General features: G+C 40.2%; 1 protein-coding gene across 6 annotated transcripts in view; it reads left to right on the top strand.

Annotated features, from left to right (window-relative positions):
• Positions 1–24095, top strand: part of Chd6 (chromodomain helicase DNA binding protein 6) — a 237637-nt gene that overhangs the window by 181848 nt on the left and 31694 nt on the right. For all 6 annotated transcript variants that reach the window (XM_058575574.1, XM_058575572.1, XM_058575575.1 and 3 more), the window contains 10 exons: positions 5236–5400; positions 6717–6896; positions 7892–8002; positions 9688–9890; positions 10859–11058; positions 11735–11894; positions 14194–14283; positions 16513–16616; positions 19880–20009; positions 21687–21747. In XM_058575574.1, coding sequence (XP_058431557.1) covers positions 5236–5400; positions 6717–6896; positions 7892–8002; positions 9688–9890; positions 10859–11058; positions 11735–11894; positions 14194–14283; positions 16513–16616; positions 19880–20009; positions 21687–21747 — 1404 coding nt within the window. The remainder of the gene's footprint in view (positions 1–5235; positions 5401–6716; positions 6897–7891; positions 8003–9687; positions 9891–10858; positions 11059–11734; positions 11895–14193; positions 14284–16512; positions 16617–19879; positions 20010–21686; positions 21748–24095) is intronic.

Raw genomic sequence — 24095 nt, 5'->3', positions numbered from 1 at the left:
TTGCTTAGGGAGCTGCTCTGGAACTTGGGATCCTCCTGCCTCAGCCTCCTGAGTCTCTAGTACAGCAACTATGCCACTGTGCCCCGCCACCCCCAGCTATTTTATTTTATAAACCATTACTCTGATTACTGATTTTTGTTTTCAAGATGTTTAGATTTAGCTTTTGGTATCCCTTCATTTGGACTTCTTTGTCTGTTGGACATGCTACGATTTTTGAGCACTTTCTTTTCAACACATAAGATATTCAGGTTCATGTTGCATTTTTCCTGACATAGCTTTGGAACTGACCATTTCTTCAAGGATTCATCATTCTTTTTATCTGAGAATGGCATTTAGAAATCAAGATCTGGCTATGAGGTACCTGTACTGGAGTTATTCCTTTTGGATCTTTTGCATAAAAGGAGCTAGGAAGTAGATGTATGCGTACCAACAGAAGCACACGTAGTGAACCTCCTCACTCATACTGAAGTTAACCATCCATAGTGAGATTTCTGATTCTCGTCATCAGGGTTCATTATAGTCTTCTCCTGTAACTTTTCTCTGTCAGAGAGAAGCCAGAATCTCATTATCTTAACACAGTGTATTTAGTCTCTTAATCCTAGTGTATCCAGAGAGTACTATTAAGTAGTCTTAGAATTGTTAATATTTCCTGGAAAATAAATTTTCCAGAGTATAATATCAATCAATAGAAGGTTGTTTGGGGGCTGGGGATGTGACTCAAGCGGTAGTGCGCTCGCCTGGCATGCGCAGGGCACTAGGTTCGATCCTCAGCACCACATGAAAATAAAATAAAAGATGTTGTGTCCATCGAAAACTAAAATATAAATATTTTTTAAAAATGTAGTAGGTTGTTTGGTTGTTAGTACCACAAATAATCAAAACATCATCTTCTTAAGTTGCTTAGTTATTTCTTCCCTACTCCCTTCATTATGGCTAATTAAGACAGGAAAGTCTTTTTTTTTTTTTTTTTTTATTCTGGGGATTAAACTCAGGGCCATTTCCCATTGAGCTATGTTCCCAGCCCATTTGTTTATATTTTTATTTTGAGGCAGGGTATTGCTAAGTTGCTGAGGCTGTCCTTGAAGTTGCTGTTCTCCTGCCTTAGCCTCCTGAGTTAATAGGATTACAGGCATGCACCACCTTGCCTCACTTGGAAAGTGAATTCCTAAAATTCAAAAGCAAGCCAGGTAATATAGCACACACCAGTAATCCCAGAGACTTGGGAGGCTAAGGCAGGAGGATTGTTAGTTTAAGATCAGCCTGCACAATTTAGCGAGACCCTGTGTCAGGATAAAAAGGACTACTATGTAGCTCAGTGGTGGAGTGCTACTGGGTTCAATCCCCAGTACTGAAAAATAAAAAAATTAAAGCAAAATGAAACAGTTGAGTCTGTATACCAAGTAGATAGCATGTCTTAGGCAACTTACCATCACTGTGATAAGGTACCTGAGGTAAACAATTTAAAAGTATTAAAGACTTATCTTTACTCATAGTTTCAGAGGTTTGGGTCCATGGTTGCTTCACCCCATTGCTCAGGGCCTGTGGTGAGGCCAAACATACTGACAGAGAATATGGTGAAACAAACCTGCTCAGCTCATGGAGACTGGGAAACAAAAAGGGAAAGGCAGAGGCTAAGGTCCCAATGTACCCTACATAGGCACATCCCCCAAAACCTATTCCTCCAACTGGGCCCCACCTACTAAAAGCACCACCATCTGGGGAGCAAGACTCCATCATATAAAACTATGATCCAAAACTGTAACACAGCATAACAAATAAAATAATACTGATGTGTATAAATGAGAGACAAAAGATAACTGTCTTTTCAGTAGAATTCCCATTAATAAATGCAAAAGGAATGATGGAAATAGAAATTACCATTAGCCAAACACCATGATATTTGGAATTATGCCATATACATAATATTTTTGTACATTTTTGGTTTTATGTAATTGTTTTGCCACTGGTGCTCTGTTTTTTTTTTTCTTTTGGCAGTACTGGGGATTGAACTCAGGAGCACTTTTCTACTGAGCTACTTTCCCAGCTTTTTTATTTTTTATATAGAGACAGTTTATTCAACTGCTCAGGCTGGCCTCAAACTTGCAGCACTCCTGCTTTACTCTTATGAGTTGCTGGGATTTTAGGCATGCACCACCATGCCCATTGTAACTCTGATATACTTTTATCCAGATTAATCAGCTGGGTTTGCTTTTTGTCCCAAATTACAGTAGTATTTTAACCCTCTGTGTTAAAGCTTTTCATTGCCATGACCAAAATACTTGATAAGAACCAAGAACAGCTTGGGGGGGAGGAGGAAAGTTTATCTTAGCTCACAGTTTCAGAGGTTCCGTCCATTGACAGTGGACTCCCATTGTTCTGGGCTGGAGGTGAGGTGGAACATCATGGCAGAATGGAGTGCTGATGGAAAGCTGCTCAGTCCATGGCAACCAGGAAGCAGAAATCTAAGAGAGAAGGAGAAATCAGGGGAATGAGAATCCCCAAAGGCAAGCCCCCGTGACCCATTTCCTCCAGTTACACCCCACCTACCTACAGTTACTACCCAGTTCTTCCAAATTATTATTCTATCAAATGGATGAATCTACTGATTAGATTACAGCTCATGATTGTTCTACCTCTGAACATTGCTGCATTGTTACAGGAGCTTTTGGGGATACTCATATTCAAACCAGAACACACTCTTTCACTCCTCTGGTTGTGTGTGTCTTCATTGCCCTTTCTCCCTCTGTCTCTGAGCATTTATGTAGCACACACCATATTCTCTCCCTAAACTGTTTGAGAGTAAGAGGCGTTGAATCTTTCTGTCTGCTACATAGTGCATGTTTTCAAGGTGCAAGGGCCCTTCTCTTGTATAATCACAGTTCAGTTCTCAGAATCAGGAAATAAGAATACTATTCTCTAATCCATAGTTCATATTCAAATTTATCATTTCATTGTATTTCTTTTATAGCTATCATTCTTCCAGACCAGGATCCAGCCAGGATCACCCATTATTACCTTTAGTTGTCATCCCTTTAGTGTCTTTTTTTTATTTTAATTAATTTATTTATTCTAACTAGATATATGTGACAGCAGATTGCTTTTTGATTTGCTGTACACAGTTGCAGTACAACTTTTCATTTCTCTGGTTGTACCCTTCAGTGTCTTTTAAGCTGGATCAATCCCTTGATCTTTCTTTTTTCTTTCATGACCTTTAAGTTTTTATAGAGTGATAGTGGGTTATTTTGTCCCTAATTTGGGTTGTCTCTATTTCCTCAAGATTGAATTCAAGTTTGGTACCACCACCAAATTGATACATTCTTCTCAATATATCTTATCAGGAAGAACATAGGGTTCATTTGTCTTATGGATATTGACTTTGTTTCCTTAGATTTCTCCACTACAAAGTTGCTATTTTTCTCTTTGAAATTTAGAAGTAATTTTAGGGGTGTACATTAAGACTATACCTGTTTCTCATTAAAGTTTCACCTACTGGCTTTATCTTCCATTGATTATCTCTGCCTGAATCAATTATCACTATGATAGTTACAAAGTCACAGTTTTCCGTCATTTGTTAATGCATTCATTATTTGACATATAAGGAAGTATTTTTTTCCTTTTTCTCCCATTTATTTATGTCAGTGTGAACCCAAGGGTTTTTCTTTATTCAGTGGGTTATAATCCATTACTGTCTTTATTTTGATGTTCATATAGTCCAAGACTCAGCCAGTGGGAATTTTCAGGTGTTATTTTGATAGACGTTTATCATACTTGAGTACTTCCTTACATTCAGGCACAGTGATGTGTTTGAGGCTTATCTTAAAGTTTTTCTACCCCACTCTTACCTGTAGATTTTCTCCAGTGTACCTTGGCTTTGTACTAGAGTTATGTTATAGAGTTGCTCCTATCTTTAAGAATGATATTTTAAAAATAAGATCTGCAGGCTGGGGGCTGGGGATGTGGCTCAAGCGGTAGCACGCTCGCCTGGCATGCGTGCAGCCCGGGTTCAATCCTCAGCACCACATAAAACAAAGATGTTGTGTCCGCCAAATACTAAAAAATAAAAATATTAAAATTCTCTCTCTCCCTCTCTCTCACTCTCTCTTTAAAGAAAAAAAAAAAAAAAGATCTGCGGGCTAGGGTTGTGGCTCAGTAGTAGAGTGCTCACCCTCACCTAGCACGTGTGAGACCCTGGGTTCGATCCTCAGCACCACATAAAAAAGTGAATGAATAAAATAAAGATATTTAAAAAAATAAGATCTGGAAGTTAAATATGTTCATTGCTATTGGGATGACATTGCTTCTAAACATTCTCAGTCATTAGATATTGCTAGGATACACACACACACACGCATATACATAAACAATATAAATGCATATATGCAACATGCATTCATCTGTATATTATGTAAATGTATATGTTTTTACATAAACATGTCTATATTCATATCTATTTCTGTATCTGTGTGCGTATATGTACATGTGTATGTGAGCGCGCACACACACACACACCCCTTACTGTGAGTTAATACTTGATTCCTCCCATTCATTCTAATTGCCATAGAAAGACTGGAAATATCAACTGATTAGAAGGTGTGTTTCTTATTTGGTTTCTCATCCAAATAAGCAGGAAGTTGGAACACTGGCTTGATGGTTGATATTAATTTTTTTTAAGTGTAACAATGGTAATATAAGCTGTTTTACAAGAGATATTTATTGAAATATGTAAGAATGAAACACAATAATGCCAATGACTTGCCTCTTAACAATCTTGGAGGATAGAAATATGGTAGATGAAACAGGATTGACCATAAGAAGTTTCTTCTATTTTCATTTATATTTGAAGTTTTTTATTAAAAAATTTAAAAATAGAGAATTGGTGCTACCAGCTCTGAGGCATCTCCCAGAGAGCAGGACAGCATCCTTGGAGTAAGGGCCATCTCCACAAGCTGAGAAGGGTGGGACACCAAGGCCTCCCCCACTGCTTTATGCCTGGCACTAGTAGTCAGTAAGCAATAGGTGAAGAAATGAGTGACCCCAAAGGTGGCAGCTGACATTTGGGTGAATTCAGTTCTGAAACCAAACCCATGACACATAACTGTGAGATAAAGATTGCAGCTAAGATTTTTAAATTGTTTTCAATTGTTTTCACATGGGACATAAGCACTTCCTATTCCTAGGCTGCTGCAGTTCTTACACACGTGGTAATGTGATATGTATGACCCTTCTCCTTCCCAGGCTCAGGCCCGATGTCACCGCATAGGCCAGAGCAAAGCTGTCAAGGTGTATCGCCTCATCACTCGGAACTCCTATGAGCGGGAAATGTTTGATAAGGCCAGCCTAAAGCTGGGCCTGGACAAGGCTGTACTTCAGGACATCAACAGAAAGGGCAGCACCAATGGAGTGAGTATGATGGACCTACTCTGGAATGTTAAGGAGCACTGGTTATGCAGCCCTAGCCTCTCTGGGTTTTTCCTCCTAACAGCTGTTTCCAGGTTCATTTTACTATACTGAGCCAGCCCACATATCACTGTTAGGAAATATCCTACAGTAGAGGATAATTTAGAGTCAGGTCTCTGCATTTTCTGAATGTTTAAGGGAAATCTATAAGAACAATTACGTGGTAGAGTTGCCCAGCATACAAAAATGTTTCAGTAAAGAGTTTTTTAGTCATGCCCATTAGAAGCTAGTGAAGCTTAATGTTCTTTACTGTGTAAATATGTATTCATTACCATGTTTTATCTCATACCCCAGACTTTGAACTTCTTGATGATATAATGGGAAGAGTGTTATCTGAGGCCCCTAACAGTGCATGAGTGGCATAGTAAAGATGTTCAATACATGATAATCAGTGAATAATGACTAAATAAATTAACAGCTTGAAATATGGCAGTTAAAATCTTTTTTTTTTTCTCCCTTGATGGAGGGGATAAAGATTGCAGCTAAGATTTTTAAATTGTTTTCAAATGCAGGCAAACAAAGCAGAATATCTCCTTAATCACTAGGCTTAGGGCATCAAAGATTGGGAATTAAAGCCTTCTAAATGAGTTGTTTATACTCCAGATGTTCTATATCCTCTTAGCTATACATATGTTGCTAAGTGTAATACTTCAAGTTACCCATCTTGGGAGTCACAGAATTCCCTCTTGTGATTAATGTAAAGAGAACCAGATTCTTAATTAGAACCAGGAAAGGGTGTTTTGAACCCCATTTCCTGTTTTCAACAAGAGTTAAGAAGATCACACTTGGCATGGGATCCTTCTTTTTTTTTTTTTTTTAAGAAATGACATCATTTTAAATACTGATGTATTTATTTAATAATGAATAAATCATATTCTCCAGCTTGTTTGGTACATCTGGAGGTTTTTAAAGATACAGGCTCAAACTAAAATATTTTAAAAATATGTCAAGTATATCCTCTTCAGTGGCGCATAGTTTTAATGGCTTGTGACGTTTGATAATAACCAACGTCCTGAAGAATGTTAGGGCCCTTGGATCATCCACTGGATTTTATTCCAGAGGTCTGCCTGCTCTCCCCAGAGAAAATCCAAAGTACCTTTATCTGGGTTTTCATTTTCTGAAGTTTGCTGCCCCTGTTCTTTGTTCTTCTGACTGTGCAATTAGTGGAGGAACCATACTCTGAATCACAAAGGCCAGGTGTGAGGCTATTTCTCCTGTGCATTTGCCACTTTGTGAGTAGCCTTTGGTGACCTGTTCAGGTACAGCAACTCTCAAAAATGGAGGTGGAGGACTTGCTCCGGAAAGGTGCTTATGGAGCTTTAATGGACGAGGAGGATGAAGGCTCCAAATTTTGTGAAGAAGATATAGACCAGATTCTTCAGAGGAGAACCCACACCATCACCATCCAGTCTGAGGGGAAAGGGTCTACTTTTGCCAAGGTATGGGACCTTCTCACCACAGTCGTCATTGGGGGTGGGGGAGAAAGAAAATTGTTTATTCTTCACCCCTCATTAGCAAGTCTTCTCTTTCTCCATATACAAACCCTTGAATTTTCTTGACTACACATCTAGTTTGTGTTACTTTCTAAAAATGTAGGTATATACAGGAAATCTAAATATTGAGGCAGGGACTGCACAGAAGGAAGACACTCTGAACCTTTGAGAGCCAATAATAGACAGGTATACACTAGTCTGCACTTTATTCTCTCTTTACAAGGATTGCTCAGAGACCTTTAGTCATCTTTATTTCCTTGTAGATCACTCAGTCGTTGTCAAAGAGTGGACCACCAATGAACAATCCATTCTGCAAATGTTTTGTTCATTTCATGGGAAAGTGATTTTACTTCAGTTTCCCAGCTTCTAGTCTCAGACCACCTTCCTGTGTAATTCAGGTCACTAGGTTTAAAACTTTGCAGATCACTCTCAGTTTGGTTTGGTCTCCTGTTTGATGACTCATGTAGGACTTTTTCTGTAGAAAGTTTTGTGTTCAGTAGGGAATTTGGGTAATCTATTGCTCATCTCTATACCTCATACTTTAGCCCAGTGCCTCTTCTAAAGCAGATACATAGTAACTGTTGAACAGAAAGAAGAGTTAAAGCTAGAAAATGCTTAAAGAATTAACCTGTGTATAGGGAACTAGACACCAAGGAGCACATTGCTACTGTCTTCCAGGATTTGTCCTCCTGCTTCCAAGTCTAAGCTTCAAAAAATGACCTTCCAGTTTAAAATTGTAGTTTCTTCATACAGTCTTTGAAATAAAAGAAAAAGAAAGAACATCCTTGATATTTTCACATTCATTTTAGAAGCAATATTAGGAGTTGGGTTTGATGTAGATAAGTAATACATTTAAATTTCTGGTGCATTTAAAATAATATAACTTTTATTAGTTCGTAGTGTGTTCAAGCACAGTTTACTGACTCTTGTCTCATTCACAGGCTAGCTTTGTGGCTTCAGGAAACAGAACAGATATTTCCTTAGATGATCCTAACTTTTGGCAGAAATGGGCTAAAATAGCTGAACTAGACACTGAAGCAAAGAATGAAAAGGTACATTTTTTTTTTATTCCACTGAATATTTCACTACTATCTTATGACAATAAATTCCTACACAGCCCAAATCATTATTTACTTTTGAGTCTTGGTTCTTAAATGAGATGCTATTTGTCACACACTTGAAACATGCCTGGCACAGACAGCACTTGGTAAATATTAAATGACCTAATGGTACGTACAATCTGCTGAGCATCTCGGAAGTTAGACAAAGACACACAGAACAGGAACTGGCCAAACAAGTCAAATTCAGCCTTGTTCTCATGCCAGCATCCCATCCTTGGCACATGACTGTTTTACCTCTATTTTAATACTTCCTGTGAAGGCAACTCACCTCTGACAAATAAAAAGAAGAGGAAAAACAGCATGACAAAGAAAAGTTTTGGGGCTTTATCTCCATTTTTTTTTCAGTGTCTTGAATTTTTCTATATCTAAGCATAGAAAAGAGAATGGGCTTTGGAACGGAACCAGTATGTGCCTTTGGGTAAGGAACTTGCCCTCACCACAACAAGTGAAAAAAGGAGGTGGTAAAGCCTACACTGTGGGATGCAAGGTCACATTTGTGAACATAACTGGTACAGTGCCTGGCCAACTGTGAGGTCCCCATAAAATATTAGTTTCCCTTCCTCCATCTCTGACCCTGTCACCTTACTTCAGGATGATTATACATTATTTCCACCTGTCTTTTCTCAGATGACTGTTGAACTCCCATGGACTCACAAACCCAGGGAACAATCCCTGCTCATATCTCACTAAACCAATGACTGATACCCAACAATAACTGTTTTTCTGTAGGACCACCAAAAATTACATAATCCAACATGTTTTCTCCAAATAGAAATGTTTTTCCTCTTTTAAGAAGGAAAATTTTATTCCTCTTTAATAACCTGATCAAGTGTTTTCCAGTGTCACAATCCAGAAGCCACTCTGCAGGCAGAGGGGAAGAGAGGGAAAGGCAGAGCTCCTGCCCTGTGGGCAGCAGAAAGCACAGAGAGTCTTTCAAGGTGGGATGCAAGGGTGCTGGAGCAGGGCTTGGAAACTGGCCCTCTGGGCTACAACCTTGGAAAGAGGTCCAGGGGGAAGAGGGATAAGGAACAAAAAAGATGAAATTAAATGGCCAAAGGAGCCACCAGAATGAGTGAGATTCCTGAGCTAAGGATTTTGTCTTTTGGCAAAGGACAAAGGTCAATAGAAGTACGAGAGGAGGCAGATAATGAAGCAACAGGATGTGTTTGTCTTCAGAAAGTTGCTGAGCAGATGGAATTCTCTGAACTGTCCTGTCTCTAGAGCACAGGCTGCACTTTGCATGCTGGGCAGAACAGCTGGGCCTCACCACTCCAGTCTTCGTTGGCAAGAGCAGACTGCCACTATGGCACTGGGAGGCCACACTTGCCCATACCCCTGTTAAAATGATGGCAGAAACAGCAGATGGTAGCTGACAGCACTGGGGGCCCCAGGGAACAGGCCAACTTGAACAAGTCCCAGAGAATCGCCTCTGCTTGGCCTGTGGTCACAGGAATGGCAGGTGTACTGTGAAGACCCTTTCTTGCTAGAAGATGAGTCAGGATGGGGGGATCGTTCTCACGTGTGCCCTGAGGCAGCAGGATAGCAGGGTATGTTTGAGCATTGTGGTGGGAGCAGAGAAGAGAGCCCATCTCCCCAATAGTCCTCTCCATTTTCAGGAAAGCTTAGTGATTGACCGACCTCGTGTGAGAAAGCAGACAAAACACTACAACTCATTTGAAGAAGATGAGCTCATGGAGTTTTCAGAGTTAGACAGCGACTCAGATGAAAGGCCCACTCGATCCAGGCGCCTCAATGACAAAGCCAGGCGCTACCTCCGAGCTGAATGCTTCCGAGTAGAGAAGAACCTGCTTATCTTCGGGTGGGTACTGGCTCTGCTTGCTGGTGGTACTGCTGATGCTTTTTTCCCTTCTATGTTTCAGTCCCTGGGATTTGTCCAGCATTTCTCTCCAGTCCCCTCTTGTTACGGGGCTGATTGGGGGTCTACTGGAGCAAGAAGAGTTGAGCTTTCTGCTCAGAATCCCCCTCAAGTGTTTTCCAGTGTCACAGTCAAGAAGCCACTCTGCAGGTGGTGGGGAAGAGAGGGAAAGGAAGAGTTCCTGTCCTGTGGGTAGCAGAAAGCACAGGGAGTCACTGTGTGCTCTGCAGCCACAATGTAGAAGTGCCATGGTTTTCTCAAGCTTGTCACAACAAATCTCTGATACTAATTTTGTATCTTCTGATTTCCTGCTTTTTTTCCCCCAAGGATATGTAACATGTTACATTCAAGACATGATTGGTTTAGGGCTCTGATTTTGGTAGAAGTAGAAGGTTTAGTTTCTGTGACCTCACCATTGCTGTTTTTGTGGAAAGTACCAGGGGCACAGACGACTGAGCCATATCCCCAGCCCTATTTTGTATTTTATTTAGAGACAGGGTCTCATTGAGTTATTTAGTGCCTCACTTTTATAGAGGCTGGCTTTGAACTCTCATTTCTCCTACCTCACCCTCCTAAGCCATTGGGATTACAGGTGTGCGCTGCAGACAGCTCACTATTGCGTTTGAATACTGCAGTTGGACTCAGTTTCAATTTCAAACTTATTCTCTGCTCCTGATATTGTGATCTAGTGGACATATGAAGCTCTCCTTTTTCGATGCCCATGTCACCTTAGTGACATTTAGTGTGCTGCGGTCATGCAGTCCTCAAAGGCCTTGCAGGACAAAGCCCTCCAGGTGATTAATAGACCCGAAAGAAGAGAAGAACCACTCATGGCTCTTGTTTGTTCTACTGCATGAAGATGCATGTGTGGCCCTTCCCCCTCCAACACCCTTCTATATTTTCACCATCAGCTGGGGCCGGTGGAAAGACATTCTGACTCATGGGCGATTCAAGTGGCACCTGAACGAGAAGGATATGGAGATGATTTGCCGGGCCCTGCTGGTGTACTGTGTCAAGCATTATAAGGGGGATGAGAAGATCAAAAGTTTCATTTGGGAACTGATCACACCTACCAAAGATGGACAGGCCCAGACCCTCCAGAACCATTCAGGTGAGAGGTGGAAGGGCTGTGCCTGAGAAGCACAAGCTCCTGTGCACTTTAATCACCTGGGTTTTGCCTATTGCTATGTTTGGGGGGACTTTTTGGATACATTTTGGAATGTTACCTGTGGGAAAGGATGGTGATGCTCTCAGTTCTCCCTTGGGATCATCTAATGTAGCCTGTTATTCTGTTTAATAAAGGACAACTGGGACCTCTCACAGTTTCCCACATGCAGTCCTGCCCACTAACCTGAGTCTCCTAGGGTTCCTCCCCTGAGCTGGGGACTCACATATTGTATTCTGTGGCTCACCCTTTTGAATTTTGTCCTTCTGTCTCTGTTCTATCTCGTCTTGCCTTTCCTATGCTGTACTCCTTTCTTGTGCTTAACCAAAGTTCTCCTTGAGGTTTCAAGTCAAATATTCCTTTCCCCTGCTAAATTGTAAGGGCCCACAGGGCACAGGCTACGTCTACTTTCTTGGTTCTCACAGGGTACTCAGTAAATCTTACTGACCTACTAACCAGGTGCATCACCTCACACTGTGGACTAAGAAGTGGGGCCTGTCATCCAGGGCCCACCATGCCTGACCTGGCTGTCTATTTGCAGCCCCTGCCCATCTCTGACTTAATACCTATGTTGAAGCCCTCTTGGCTCATCCACATGCTCTACACTGTCTGTCTGTTTCAGGGTTGTCTGCCCCAGTCCCCAGAGGGAGGAAAGGGAAGAAGACAAAGAACCAGTTATTGCTCCCAGAACTAAAGAATGCAGACTGGTTGGCTACCTGCAACCCTGAGGTGGTTTTGCATGATGATGGCTATAAGAAACACCTCAAACAGCACTGCAATAAGTAAGTGTGCCCTTCTCATCCCTTAAGGAAGCCTCACCCAGATGGTCCAGGCTCCTGGGACCTCCATGGGAATACCACTTCATATTCCTGTACTGTCTACTTTATTTATGCAAGGTCTGGAAAGACATAATAGGGGATCTGTGGTCTAAGCTGAGTCAGAATTTATTTCATGTTTCAGCTCCCTAACTTCTTTAACCAAATCTCTTCTCTCAAACAAGGCACTATGAATCCTGGAGGATTTTTCTAATCTGACTCAAAACAAATGAGGACATACTCTATCTCTGAGATCAGATTAGCAAGGACAGAACACTGGCCTCACTGGTCAATACTCTCAGCACCCTATGCTGCATTGCTTCCTCTTCTAATTTGGTGTTGCTGTCATGGTCTCCAGTTCCTTATTAGGCATGTATTTGAGATAGTATTCTTTTTATCCTTAGGCTTACAGCTGGGCTGGGGTGCAGACAGCAACAAACAGTGATACAAAATGAAATTCTGTTCTTGTGTAATTTAGTCTTGGGTTATTAGGGCACTAAACCATAAAACTGACATTCTGCTCCAGGTCCTACTAAGAACTAGCTCCCACTGGTGAAGTCTAAAAATCAGTTGTGGTTCTAAATTCTTGGAGAGTTCTTATTCTCTGGGCTTCAGGAGGGGGAAAAGTCTCAAAATTATTTAGTTGACTGGCAGCTGAGTTAAGAATAATATAACAGAGGGGCTGGGGATGTGGCTCAAGCGGTAGCGTGCTCGCCTGGCATGCGTGCGGCCCGGGTTCGATCCTCAGCACCACATACAAACAAAGATGTTGTGTCCGCTGAAAACTAAAAAAAAATAAATATTAAAAAAAAAAGAATAATATAACAGAGATGTAAGGATTTTTTTTCCTTTTAAAGGTTCTAAGTATGTGTGTCCCCACCCACAACTCAAGTTCACAGTGGTACTTTCCTCCAATAACTAACAGAAATTGTGCCTTTTTTAGAGGACTCAACCCCTCATTATTAACTTTTTTTTTTAATAGATTTTTTTAAACTCTGTCAAAAATAAGTTTTCTTCCCACCTCCGGTTTCCCTGTTGCCCCCTCCAGAGGCAACCCTTGTTAACCTGGTTCTTCCACAGACACTTTGTGCACATACCAGTTGTATACAGATGTGCAGCCTCATTTTGTCTTTCTTAAAATGATATGTATTGTACATAACTGCTTGTGATCCCTTTTTTTAAACACCTTTATCTGGCAGTCAGTTCCTGTGTAAGTACTACAGATATACTCGGGCTTTTATTTCCAGCAGCCAATCTTCACACTTTTTTTTAAAATTATTTATATATATGTATTTTTAGTTGTTAATTGGACCTTTATTTTATTCATTTAATTTTATGTGGTGCTGAGAATCAAACCCAGTGCCTCACACATGCTAGGCAAGTGCTCTACCACTGAGCCACAACCCTAGCTCACAACTTTCACTCTTGACTGGTAGTGAGGAAATTGTCCTAAGTACTCCTCCAGATGTCTTTGCTGCTTAGCCTTGAACACAAGCATCTCTTCAATAGTGGCCTCACCTGTATCCACCCTTACTCTCGACCTAGGTCATACATGCACGTTTAGCCTGAGCCCCCACTGTCATCTTCTGTGTCTCTAACTCTTCATGGTTGGTCTCATTTCACAACTAGCCTGCTGTAGGCTCTCCAAGAACAATGTTGAATTGTTTACTTTGGTATATACCTCAGAGCACCCAAGCATGATGCAGGGCACAGAGTAATTGCCCAGCAAATACTTGTTTAATTGCTTTGTCTGGTGCATCACTGTGGAGCCTGAGTGCTGCCTCTGCAGAATCAAGGTGAATTGAGTACCTGAGGAGAGAAGATTTGTTGGTATGAAAAAGAGACACCTGCCCTTTATTCATTTCACTATGTGCAAGTAAAACTGTTGTGCACATTACTCACGCTTCAGTAAGTGGAAAACTGATAACTGGCCTCTGGGAAATCAGCTCTGCCCCCAGGGTTATTGTGGCCATGTGGGAGCGGTGAGTACTCTGAAAGATCAGGGGGAGTGCTTCTGTTTCTGGTTTCCCCTGTGGTTCACAGAACATTCCAACAGATGACTGAGGGCATGGTTGCTTTCTTGGGTAAGGTGAAGGTGCTCTTAGTAACATCTGCCATTGGCACATAGTATCTTACTGATATATTACTTTATATCCACTGACTGCATGGGAATGCCCATATTTCACTGTTAACTTAGGATGTAGGCTATGGTTCACAGACAGTCATGGTTCTAATGTGTTTGCATTGCTGTTCTTGCCTTTCCTAGGGTCCTTTTGAGAGTACGGATGCTATACTACCTAAAAGCTGAAATACTGGGAGAAGCAGCTGATAAAGCATTTGAGGGAACTTCTGCCAGGTAAAACAAATCAACCTTAGCTCTCAGTGTTAAAGAATCAAGGTAAAGTGCCTGTTCATGGACTGGCCTGTACTTCAGGAGGCCCGTGTCCCCGTCCTACCTAAGATCAGTTGCCCAGGTGGTAAGCAGGCAGGTAAAGAAGGACGACTTGGTCAGGTTATCTGTAGATACAGAAAGGGAGAAAGTAGGCTTTTAGAAACACAGCTTTTGGTGGTGTTTTAGTCCCTGTTTATCCTCCCAAATAGTATTATAAAATTGCCTTTAAAACAGTCATTTCTTGCCAGGCATAGTAGCTCACACCTATAATCCCAAAACTAAGGAGACTAAAGCAGGAAGATCACAAGTACAAGGCCAACCTTGGCAACATAGTGAGACCCTATCTCAAAATAAATAAAAGGGACTGGAGATATCACTCAGTTGTAGAACATCCCTGGGTTTAATCCCTAGTACCGGGGGCGGGGGGGTGGATAATTTCTCTACCTTAAGTAATTTTTGTCATGGGTGTTACTTAAATAGGCTTGATCTGCCAGGTATAAACTAGAACTTTTACCTAGAATCCCATTTGACCCTAGTACTTTTAGGCATTTGAGTATTTCTCCTTTATTTACTAATCATATTAGTAACATTTTGTGGCCTGTTTGATTTTTGCATCTTAGTTTTGTAAATTAATATTTTCCAAAAGCTATAGAATCCTGTGGAAGTTTCCCAAGATTTCAGGGAATGAGGCCAGCAAACTCTCAGTTGCCACTTGATAAAACTCTCAGAAAATTGTAATTTATAGGTGGGATCTCCAGATAGCTTCCTTCACCTTCCCCAGAGCAGCAATTTGCCCTATACCTATACACACTGGTCCTTCCCAGAGAAAACACCAGAAGTGCTATTATTTGGACTTTAAGATAACCTGGGGCCCTGATTTCTTTCTCTTTCTTTCCGTTGTGCAATGCCATTGACTTTAAATAAGAGCACTAAAGGAGAAAGGAGCATAGACAGTTTTACCCAGCAGGCAGGCAACTTATAATCAGAACCAGTTCTCACAGTGACTGTTAATACTTGATAGCCTTCTGGGGTCATTGAAGTAATTTCCAGCAGGGATAAGGGGGTTGTGTGTTTTAGTAAAGAGGTTCAAATTAAGTCATATAAATGCAGCAAAATCCAACCTAGTGTTACCTGGCAGAAGTAATCTGAATATACTCATCACCTGTCATATGCTTTCTTAGACATGTAAGAAGTAATGGGTGTTAGCTCAGTAGAAGATGGACAGGGTGAGTCTATTGCCCATTCTTTGCTTTCCTTTCCTCTGCTTTCTCATTCTATCCCTTATCCTGTCCAGGTTTAATGCCTAGGCATGAAACAATTGCCCTAACGCATGAATAGCAGTCATTTCAGAAAGTTCAGCCCATACACTATGCAGACAGAGCAGTGGGTTTCTGGAAAACTGGAAGCCAGAGTACATTTAACCTCAGGGGGAACTGGGCCTGGCAGGGACATTTGGGCTTGTGACACAGTAACAGCCTGATGGAAAAACAGTTTTCAAATGCTGCAGAGAAACCATCCCAGGCAGGGAGGAGCCATTCAGGTAGATGTTTCCCCTCACAAATCCCAAAACCTTCAAAGAGCAAGGGCTTCTCAAATGAATGAAGACGGGGAGCTAAGAGATGAATGAAAACATGTGCATGCTAAGAACATGGACAGAAGCTCACAGAGGGACTGATGGAACAAGCCTGCTGACTCTCTGCATGTCTGCACCCTGAGGCAACTTACATTCATTCCTTTTGCCAGGAACAGTTCAATCTGTGATCTGTTTTTACCCAACAGTTAACAGACCATTTTAAGTATTCAGTCAAGTATGAATTCAATCGTTTGGAGGAATTTCTGCCTTCAGATGTCCAATATATGACTGGGTTTTGCTGTGGTTCTCAACGAAAGAGGCACATCAGAACTTTCTTATACATATAGATCCCAGGGCCAACTGACAATGGGTTCTCTAAAGTGGAGCCTGGAATTGAAGCACAAATACTTGGATAGTTCCACTGGAGATTCTGATACCAAGAGTCTGGTTAAGAAACATTGACCCACCGCCTTCTGAATCTTCCTCTTTGTTACTATTCTAGCATCTTGGCATGCAGTTATGAGTGTGACTTAATACTAGGGTTAGGCCAGTGGCTTTTTATTATTTGTATTATGTGTGTGTGTTAAAGGAAGGCTGAGCCTGCGCCCTTTCTTCCACAGGGAACTGGATGTGCCTCTGCCCGACATTGACTACATGGAGATCCCAGTGGATTGGTGGGATGCTGAGGCTGATAAGTCCCTTCTCATTGGCGTGTTCAAACATGGTGTGTATTTTAGTGAATGTGTTTCCTTCTGCATCACCTCCCCCAGGAAAGATGATTCAGGCGATCTTTTACTAAGCTTCATATTTCTGCAAAATTCCACAGTCCTATTACATATCTCTCTTAAAAAGTAGAATCTACCAGGGCGTGGTGTCACACACGCCTATAAAGAGATAATATCTCAGGTTGTGATCTGAGATAAAGATCACAAGTTCAAGATGAGCCTCAGAACTTAGACCCTGTCTCAAGATAAAAAGTAGAAAGGACTATAGATGTGTCTCAGTGATAAAGCACCCCTGGATCAGTCCCCACTATCCCCACAAAAAAAAAGAAAGTAGAGCCTTACCCTTTTGAAATCTTGATGAATGTGTGTTGTGTGACAATACTGTGAACATTATGGCACTCAGAAACTTCACAACGGTTAATGTGGCTACAAACAACTTATTTGGTGTTTATCTTCCTCCCCCCCACCCTTTTTTTTTTTTTTGGTACTGGTGATTAAACAGCATCTCCAGAACTTTTTCGTTTGGGACAGGATCTTGCTGAATTGCTTAGGGCCTTAGTTATTTGCTGAGGCGCCTTGAACTTCTTGAACTTGTGATCCTCCTGTCTCAGCCTCCTGAGTTGCTGGCATTATTGGTGTATGCCACCACTCCCAGCTCTCATTCCCTCTGAATACTCCTGGTACCTGGTGCACAGTAGACACCAAATGATTCTTGAGTGAAGAAATAAATAAATGAGGGAAAATTAAAGGTTTTATCATTTCATATATATGCAAAATTCTAAGGTCATCAAACATAATTTACATGCCTTTAGTATTTTTTGCCCTATTAATTTAAAAATCTAAGCATAGATGATGGCATGGAAATATTTTTTTAATATTAACCAAAAGATTAAAGAAGAGTGAGAGAGGTTTCTGGACAGCTTAAAGAAACTAAAATTAGTAACTCTATCTTCACTCTGGCAGCGTTTTAAGAACCTGCTCTTCAGTTCAGCCAACTGTTAAAGATAGTTCACTTTTCAGAGATCATGTGTCAGGAAACCTCCTCTGCCTCACCTCCATGCCTTGGTTAATTGTGTGCTACAGTGTTGCATCCATTTTCTTTAATAAGAGATACACAGCTGTTCATGGACTGGGGTTTGGGAGATCTTTAGGTCCATCCCCAGACAGCCAGCTCCAGCCATGCTTAAATGAGGATAAAACCGTGGTTCCATCTATAAGCCAACCCCAGGAGAACTGGCCAAGTCTTTGGTCAAGACTTTAGCCGGCAGCAAGAAGGTCCTGTAGCAAGCCTAGGCAGAATGATGTTCCTTACAGCTCTCCATTGCATTAAGTGACTATTGCACCCCCTTGGGCAGCCTGGATTTATGAAAAGTTCCTCAAGATAAAAATTGAGTATTTCTGTTCACATTCTGAGATAGGAGCTTATATACTAAGTAAGAAGAGGCAACAGCCACCACCCCCTCAAAGGCCTGTCATTTTGTTGCTTTTCTTTGTTTGGCCATAATAGTTCCTACTAATCTCTCTTTCAGGACTATCATTAGGGCTTTCTAGGGAACCTCCAGCTTCACAGTTAATTAAGAAATAGGAATGCAGACTCTGTCTCTAAACTTCAGACTCATATATAACAAGAGAAAGTCTACAAAGTTGGAACTTACCCAGAAGGCACAAGAAGTGTCCCAGCCTACTTCTTGCCATGTCAAGCACAAGTGTATGAAGGCAGGACACTTACTGACAGCTAACCTCCCTCGATGATAAGGACAGCAGAGAATAGCCTTCACTATCTTACTATCAGATGAATCACCCCTCTTTTCATGAAAAGAGGCAGGTGGAGGCAGTGACAGAAATTTCTTAAGGCAGGAAGAGTATTGGGGAAATTTTTGTTTTGATGTGAGCTGAGGCCAAACACACACCATGATGTTTGGAACAGAAGAAATCTGAGCAAAACTGACTCATCCAGTCAGGTATTTTTTGAGTATATGCAGTGTTTTGGCCCTGTGCTGGATACTAGACATATATAATAAGCAAAACAGAGATTCTATTTCTATGGAGCTCACAGTCTCAGGAGAGACATTTATAGTAATCAAATAATTACCCTAGGGAATAAGTGAATAAAGAAGAGCACTGTAATTTCATATGCCATGTGCCTCATTGGGCAGTACCTGTCATGGAAATGTCAGGAAAATCAGTTTGGATTAAAAGATGAAGTACCTGCAGCTCCTTGGAGATAAAGCACCAGGTGCTGCCTGCAGATGTGTAGGATACAACTGCATCAACAGTAATATGAAAACAAAACCAAGATAAAAATGGAATACTCAAACAAAGTAAAATCAGATCTGTTCTTAACAACAAGGCTGATTATTGTTTATATTCAGCTCTTCCATTACATGCAGTATGCATAATATAGAACTAGAGATTGACTTTATTTGTAAGGAGAATCATCACAAGGATTTTGATGATCTTGAAGTGTTTCCTCCAAGATAGTTTAGTATGACATTAGATTTGAGTGTTTTACATGGCCAAATTCTATCTCATTATAAGATAACATTAGATTCAATTTAAAAAAACACATTCTCATGCTTGGATTTTATAGAATTGAAAAAAAAAAATGTTTTTTCATTATTTCACATCCCTTTTGAGGTCTTTCTTCTGGGTCAAAGTGTTCCATCTGTTGACTTTGGGAATTTGATGAGAAGTGATTCCAAAGCCTTGGCCAGTGTGAATTAGAGTTCCATACTGAGTTTGTGAATACTGAGGTAATAGGTTTACTTTAACCCAATAAGCAATCATAGTAATCCTCTTTATAATTCAGCCCTTGTGTCCCCCATTTTGTTCAGCTTACCTTTCTAACACATGGAATAAAATTGGACTGTAAGAACAGAAGGCCCATTTAGGACATAACAAGGTATCCAGAGCTGAGGGATATGAGGAAGAGGTTGCAAAGCCAACTTGTCTGATTCTTTCTGCTGTTTGAAAGCAGCAGACAGGTGAGAATTGTATCTGGATCCTGCATCTGTTCATAGACACACAGTCCATAAGCTCTTGATTTTGGTGAGGCCTGCTCGGGGGTGTCTGCTTTGGCTCCAGAATCTTTCCCTATTAGGAAGTCTCAAAGGAGCCAATTAATCCTAAAGCAGTATTTTTTGTCTGAGTTTGTTTTGTTTTGTTTTTTCACTTAATAAGGAAAACAAAGTGACTGTCTAGGGCCCATGGCAGATTTGATGTGTTCCAACATGACTTCTGACATTTCTCATTACTTAAATAGGTTATGAGAGATACAATGCCATGAGAGCAGACCCAGCACTCTGTTTCCTGGAGAAAGTCGGGATGCCAGATGAGAAGTCCCTTTCTGCAGAACAGGGTGTTACGGATGGTAACTCAGACATTCCTGAAAGGTGAGAAGGCGTGTAGGTTGACCGTGGTGTGAGATGCCATACTGCCAACCTATAACCCCTTCCGTGTACATCCAACATGCTTATCTTTTCCTCAGTGTCCAGCATCTCCCTTAAACCTTGCTGCAATGCCACTACCTTCCTAAATCACTACTTTGGATCCACCCTACTATGCCTCAGACCTGTTCTTTAACTTCCAAATACTGTGTAACCAGTTACCAATTCCTCTCCTTCATGGGTTCCTCAAGCTGCCTACCATCCTGTTGAACTTGTTAACCAGGTTCACTTCTTTTCTGGTCAGAGGATTCTCAAGGAAGAATTCAGACTTCTCATACCTGACAAAAAACTAAGAGGCACAGCAAGTAAAGGTTTCCTGACCTTAAAATTCCAGTAATGCCCATGAGTAAGGTAGATTTAGGACTCACTGCTTGGTGGTTGTGCATTTTAGCCTATCCTTGGGTTTGGTGCAAAAATGTACTTTGGCTGACTTTCATCTACTGTAGGCATAACATCAACAGCCATAAGTTCTTAGGAAAAGTAACATAATAGCCAAAATCAGCAGTTCTCCAAAATATACATATTTTTAGGAAATGTAACATATCTCTTAGCGTGTGTTTGGTAGACCTTTGGCCCCAACTTCTCCCCCATACTACTTGGCATTGCCAAGGACTGTGGTCAGGCCTGACCATGAGAGAATTACATTGTCCAGAGCCCCTAACTATCTTTGAGAAAGAAAAGAGTTAACATGAATTTTCTACCTATTCTTTAACCCCTGGGAAACCACATTAGCTGTCATGCTATTCTTTGCCCCCGAGGCATTTTCTGTTGACAAATAATAAAGATGCATTCTGGGAGATGTTAACAAAGCCCAAATGACTAGTGATCTTTATGTTAGGTTCACCAGTTGAGGGAAAACACCACCTGGGACAGGTACCTGAATGTGGCATAAAGCTTACATTTTTGTGGGCTATTCTTTCTATAGTTAAGCATTGAAAGTAGGAGATTGTCTTGCCTTTAGTACCTGAGCACCAAAGGTAAGCATATTTGGGACAGGAATATTTCGAAGTCAATTTTGAAAAGAATGATGAAAAACAGACATCAAAAATAGTTAACGTTCATGAGAGAGAAGACATTAGGCAGCTAATATGGCCATATGCACCTGATGGCAGAGAGCAAAATGCTCTTCCTTCTCAGTGGTAGAGAAGAGCTTGCCAGAAAGGTATCCTTTGCCAGATGTAAGTCATTCTGTGGGCAGATTCAGTCCACTATGACCTGGGGCTGGTGCATCAGGCCTCAGTCTTTTAGCACAGCTTTGTCTAGAACCTGTTCTTTTATCAGAGCCACATTTGCAGATAGCTCTTGATGGGAAGTAATTACCTTTATTCTGATAGTATTGAACAGCCAGCTTCTGAACTTGCCTGAGTAGATCAAGAGGCCAGAGCCTTGTGCCACAGTCTCAGCTGAATGGAAGTCCTTCCCTGTAGAAGGGATGACACCATTTAATGATAGTTTCATTTTTTCCTAGTGTCTCTTTAATAAGGGAAACTAAGATTTTGAGTGCCTGTGAAGGAAGGGATCTACTAATATTCCCTTTAGTCAGTGATTGGAGTAGGGGGTTCTCTTTCAAGCATCCTAGTGGCAAAATAATTCCTATATGGTATGTGATTGCTTTTATTTTAGAGGCAGCACGGATAAAGAAGACAATGCTGAGGACAAATTAGATGGCCTCCAGAAACAAACGGTGAGTCAGATGTGCTCTTTCATATCCAAAGAGAACCCTTGCTTAGGGACTCAGTGGCATTGCTGCTGCTGCACTGTCTTTCCCCCATGATTTTATCATGGAAACCTCAAACATTCAGATTGCATTGCATTTTTATTCTAATTTAACATTTTTTTTAATTTTTTATTTTTTTATTTTCAGGTAGCTGTAGCTTTAGATGCAGTTGTAAAATATAATGTAAAAAGATCCTGTATTTCCTTTATCTAGTCCTCCCCTCAGTCCCTCCCCCACCACATGGTAACATCTTACAAATTATAGTATGATATCACATCCAGAATATTAACATGGATAGGGTCCAGGAATATGGTCCAGGTCCATATTAACATGGATAGGGTACAGGAAATTTCATGACCACAAAGATTATCATCTTGCTATATTAAAACCACATCTACTTCTTTGTCACTTTCACCTCTTTTTAGTCCCTGACAATCAAACTATTTCTCCATTTCTATAATTTTGTCATTTTAAAAATGTTCTGTAAATGGTATCATACAGATGTAACCTTTGGAGATTGGCTTTTTTCACTCAGCATAATTCCCTGAAGATTCACCCACGATGTTAGCCATACAGTCATTTCTTTATTTCTGAGTAGCATTCCATGGTGTGGATGAAGTATAGTTTGTTTTATCGCTCATCCGTTTAAGGACATTTTAGTGATTTCTACTCTTTGACTATTAAGAATAAGACCTCTGAAAACATTTGCATACAGATTTTGTGTGGACCTTCAATTTCATTTCTCAGTGATAAATGCCCCAAGAGTAAAATTGGTACATTTTAATTTGTTTTTGTTTTTTTTTTTTTTTAAGAAACTGCTTGCTTTTTGAGAGTCTGTACCATTTTATATTCCAATTAACAATGGATAATGATTTGCTTACTCCACATTCTCTGTCCTCAGCAGCTTTTGGTGTTGTGACTGTTTTTAACTTGAGCCATTCTGATTGGTATCATTGTGGGTTTAATTTGTATTACCCTATGGCTAATGATGTTGACCATTGTTTTATGTGCTTAATTGTTATCTTGATGTCCTCTTCAGTAAAGTGTTTCTTCATATCCTTTGCCCATATTCTAATTTTGTTGTTTGTGGGTTTTAAGTTAATATTTTATTTAGTTCTTTGTAGCTTACAGATACTAGTCTTTTTTCAGGTAGATGACTTACAGATATTTTCCTTTGGTTGCCACTTTAGCCTATTCATGTTGTCTTTCACTAATTTTATGAAGGCAGCTTATCAGTTTGGTTCTTGTGGATCAAAAACTCCTGCCTCCTTGTACATCTAAAGATTTTCTTCGATTTTTTTTTCTAAAAGTTTTAAAGTTGTACACTTTAGTCTATGATCTGTTTTAAGTCAATTTTCACATAAGTGAAGAATATTAGCTCAAGATTCGTTTTTTTTCCTTTCATTAACATTTTGTAGTTTTCAACATGCAAATCTAGTACATGCTTTAGATTACATCCAAGTATTTCATTTTCTGTGGAACAAGTGTAAATACCATTGTGTTTTTAACTATAGTGTCCACATGTCACTATACTGAAATGCAATTGATATTGTATGTTTATTTTGCATCCTGCAACTTTGCTGGACTTGCTTATCAGTTCTAGGAACTTTTTTCCTTAGATTTCTCGGGATTTTCCTTGTCAACACCATGTCATTTGAAAATAGGGACAGTTTTTCTTCCTTTCTGATCTTTATATTACCTTTTCTTGCCTTGCTGCACTGGCTAAAATTTGTAATCATGTGTTGGGTTAGAGTGTTGGAATAGACATCTTTTCCTCCTTCCTGATATTAAAAGGAAGGCATTTGTCTTACATTGTTAAGTATAATATTAGCTATAGAGGTTTTTTTTTGTTTGTTTAGATCTCTTTATCTTTCTATTGTACACACTGAGTACTTTGTATTTTTCTAAAAATTTACTGATTATAGGGCTGGAGATGTGGCTCAATGGTAGAGCACTTGCCTTGCAGGTGTGAGGCACTGGGTTCAAGCCTCAGCACCACATAAAAAATAAATTAATAAACAAAAATATTGTGTGTCCATCTACAACTAAAAAATTTTTTTTTAAATTACTGATTATTATTTTATTCCCTTGCATTCTTCTGTTGAGCCTTTTTTTTTTTTTAATGTATGTATGAGTCTTTTTTCTTCCGTTTATTGTATTTTTCAAATCTAAAATTTCCCTTTGGTTTTGATTTTTGTTTCTTTGCACTTGCTTAGCAAGAAGTATGTTCAGAATTATTTATTGAAGGTTTTTAAATTCTTCATTCGGATAATTAAGAATCTATTATCTCTGTGTTGGGATCTATTGACTCTCAT

Source organism: Marmota monax, unplaced genomic scaffold, assembly GCF_021218885.2.
Source record: "Marmota monax isolate L192 unplaced genomic scaffold, Marmota_monax_Labrador192_F-V1.1 WCK01_AAM20220418_F8-fsc00014, whole genome shotgun sequence".
Lineage (NCBI taxonomy): Eukaryota > Metazoa > Chordata > Mammalia > Rodentia > Sciuridae > Marmota > Marmota monax.
Note: the sequence above shows the minus strand (reverse complement) of the source record. Positions and strands in the feature narration are given on the sequence as shown.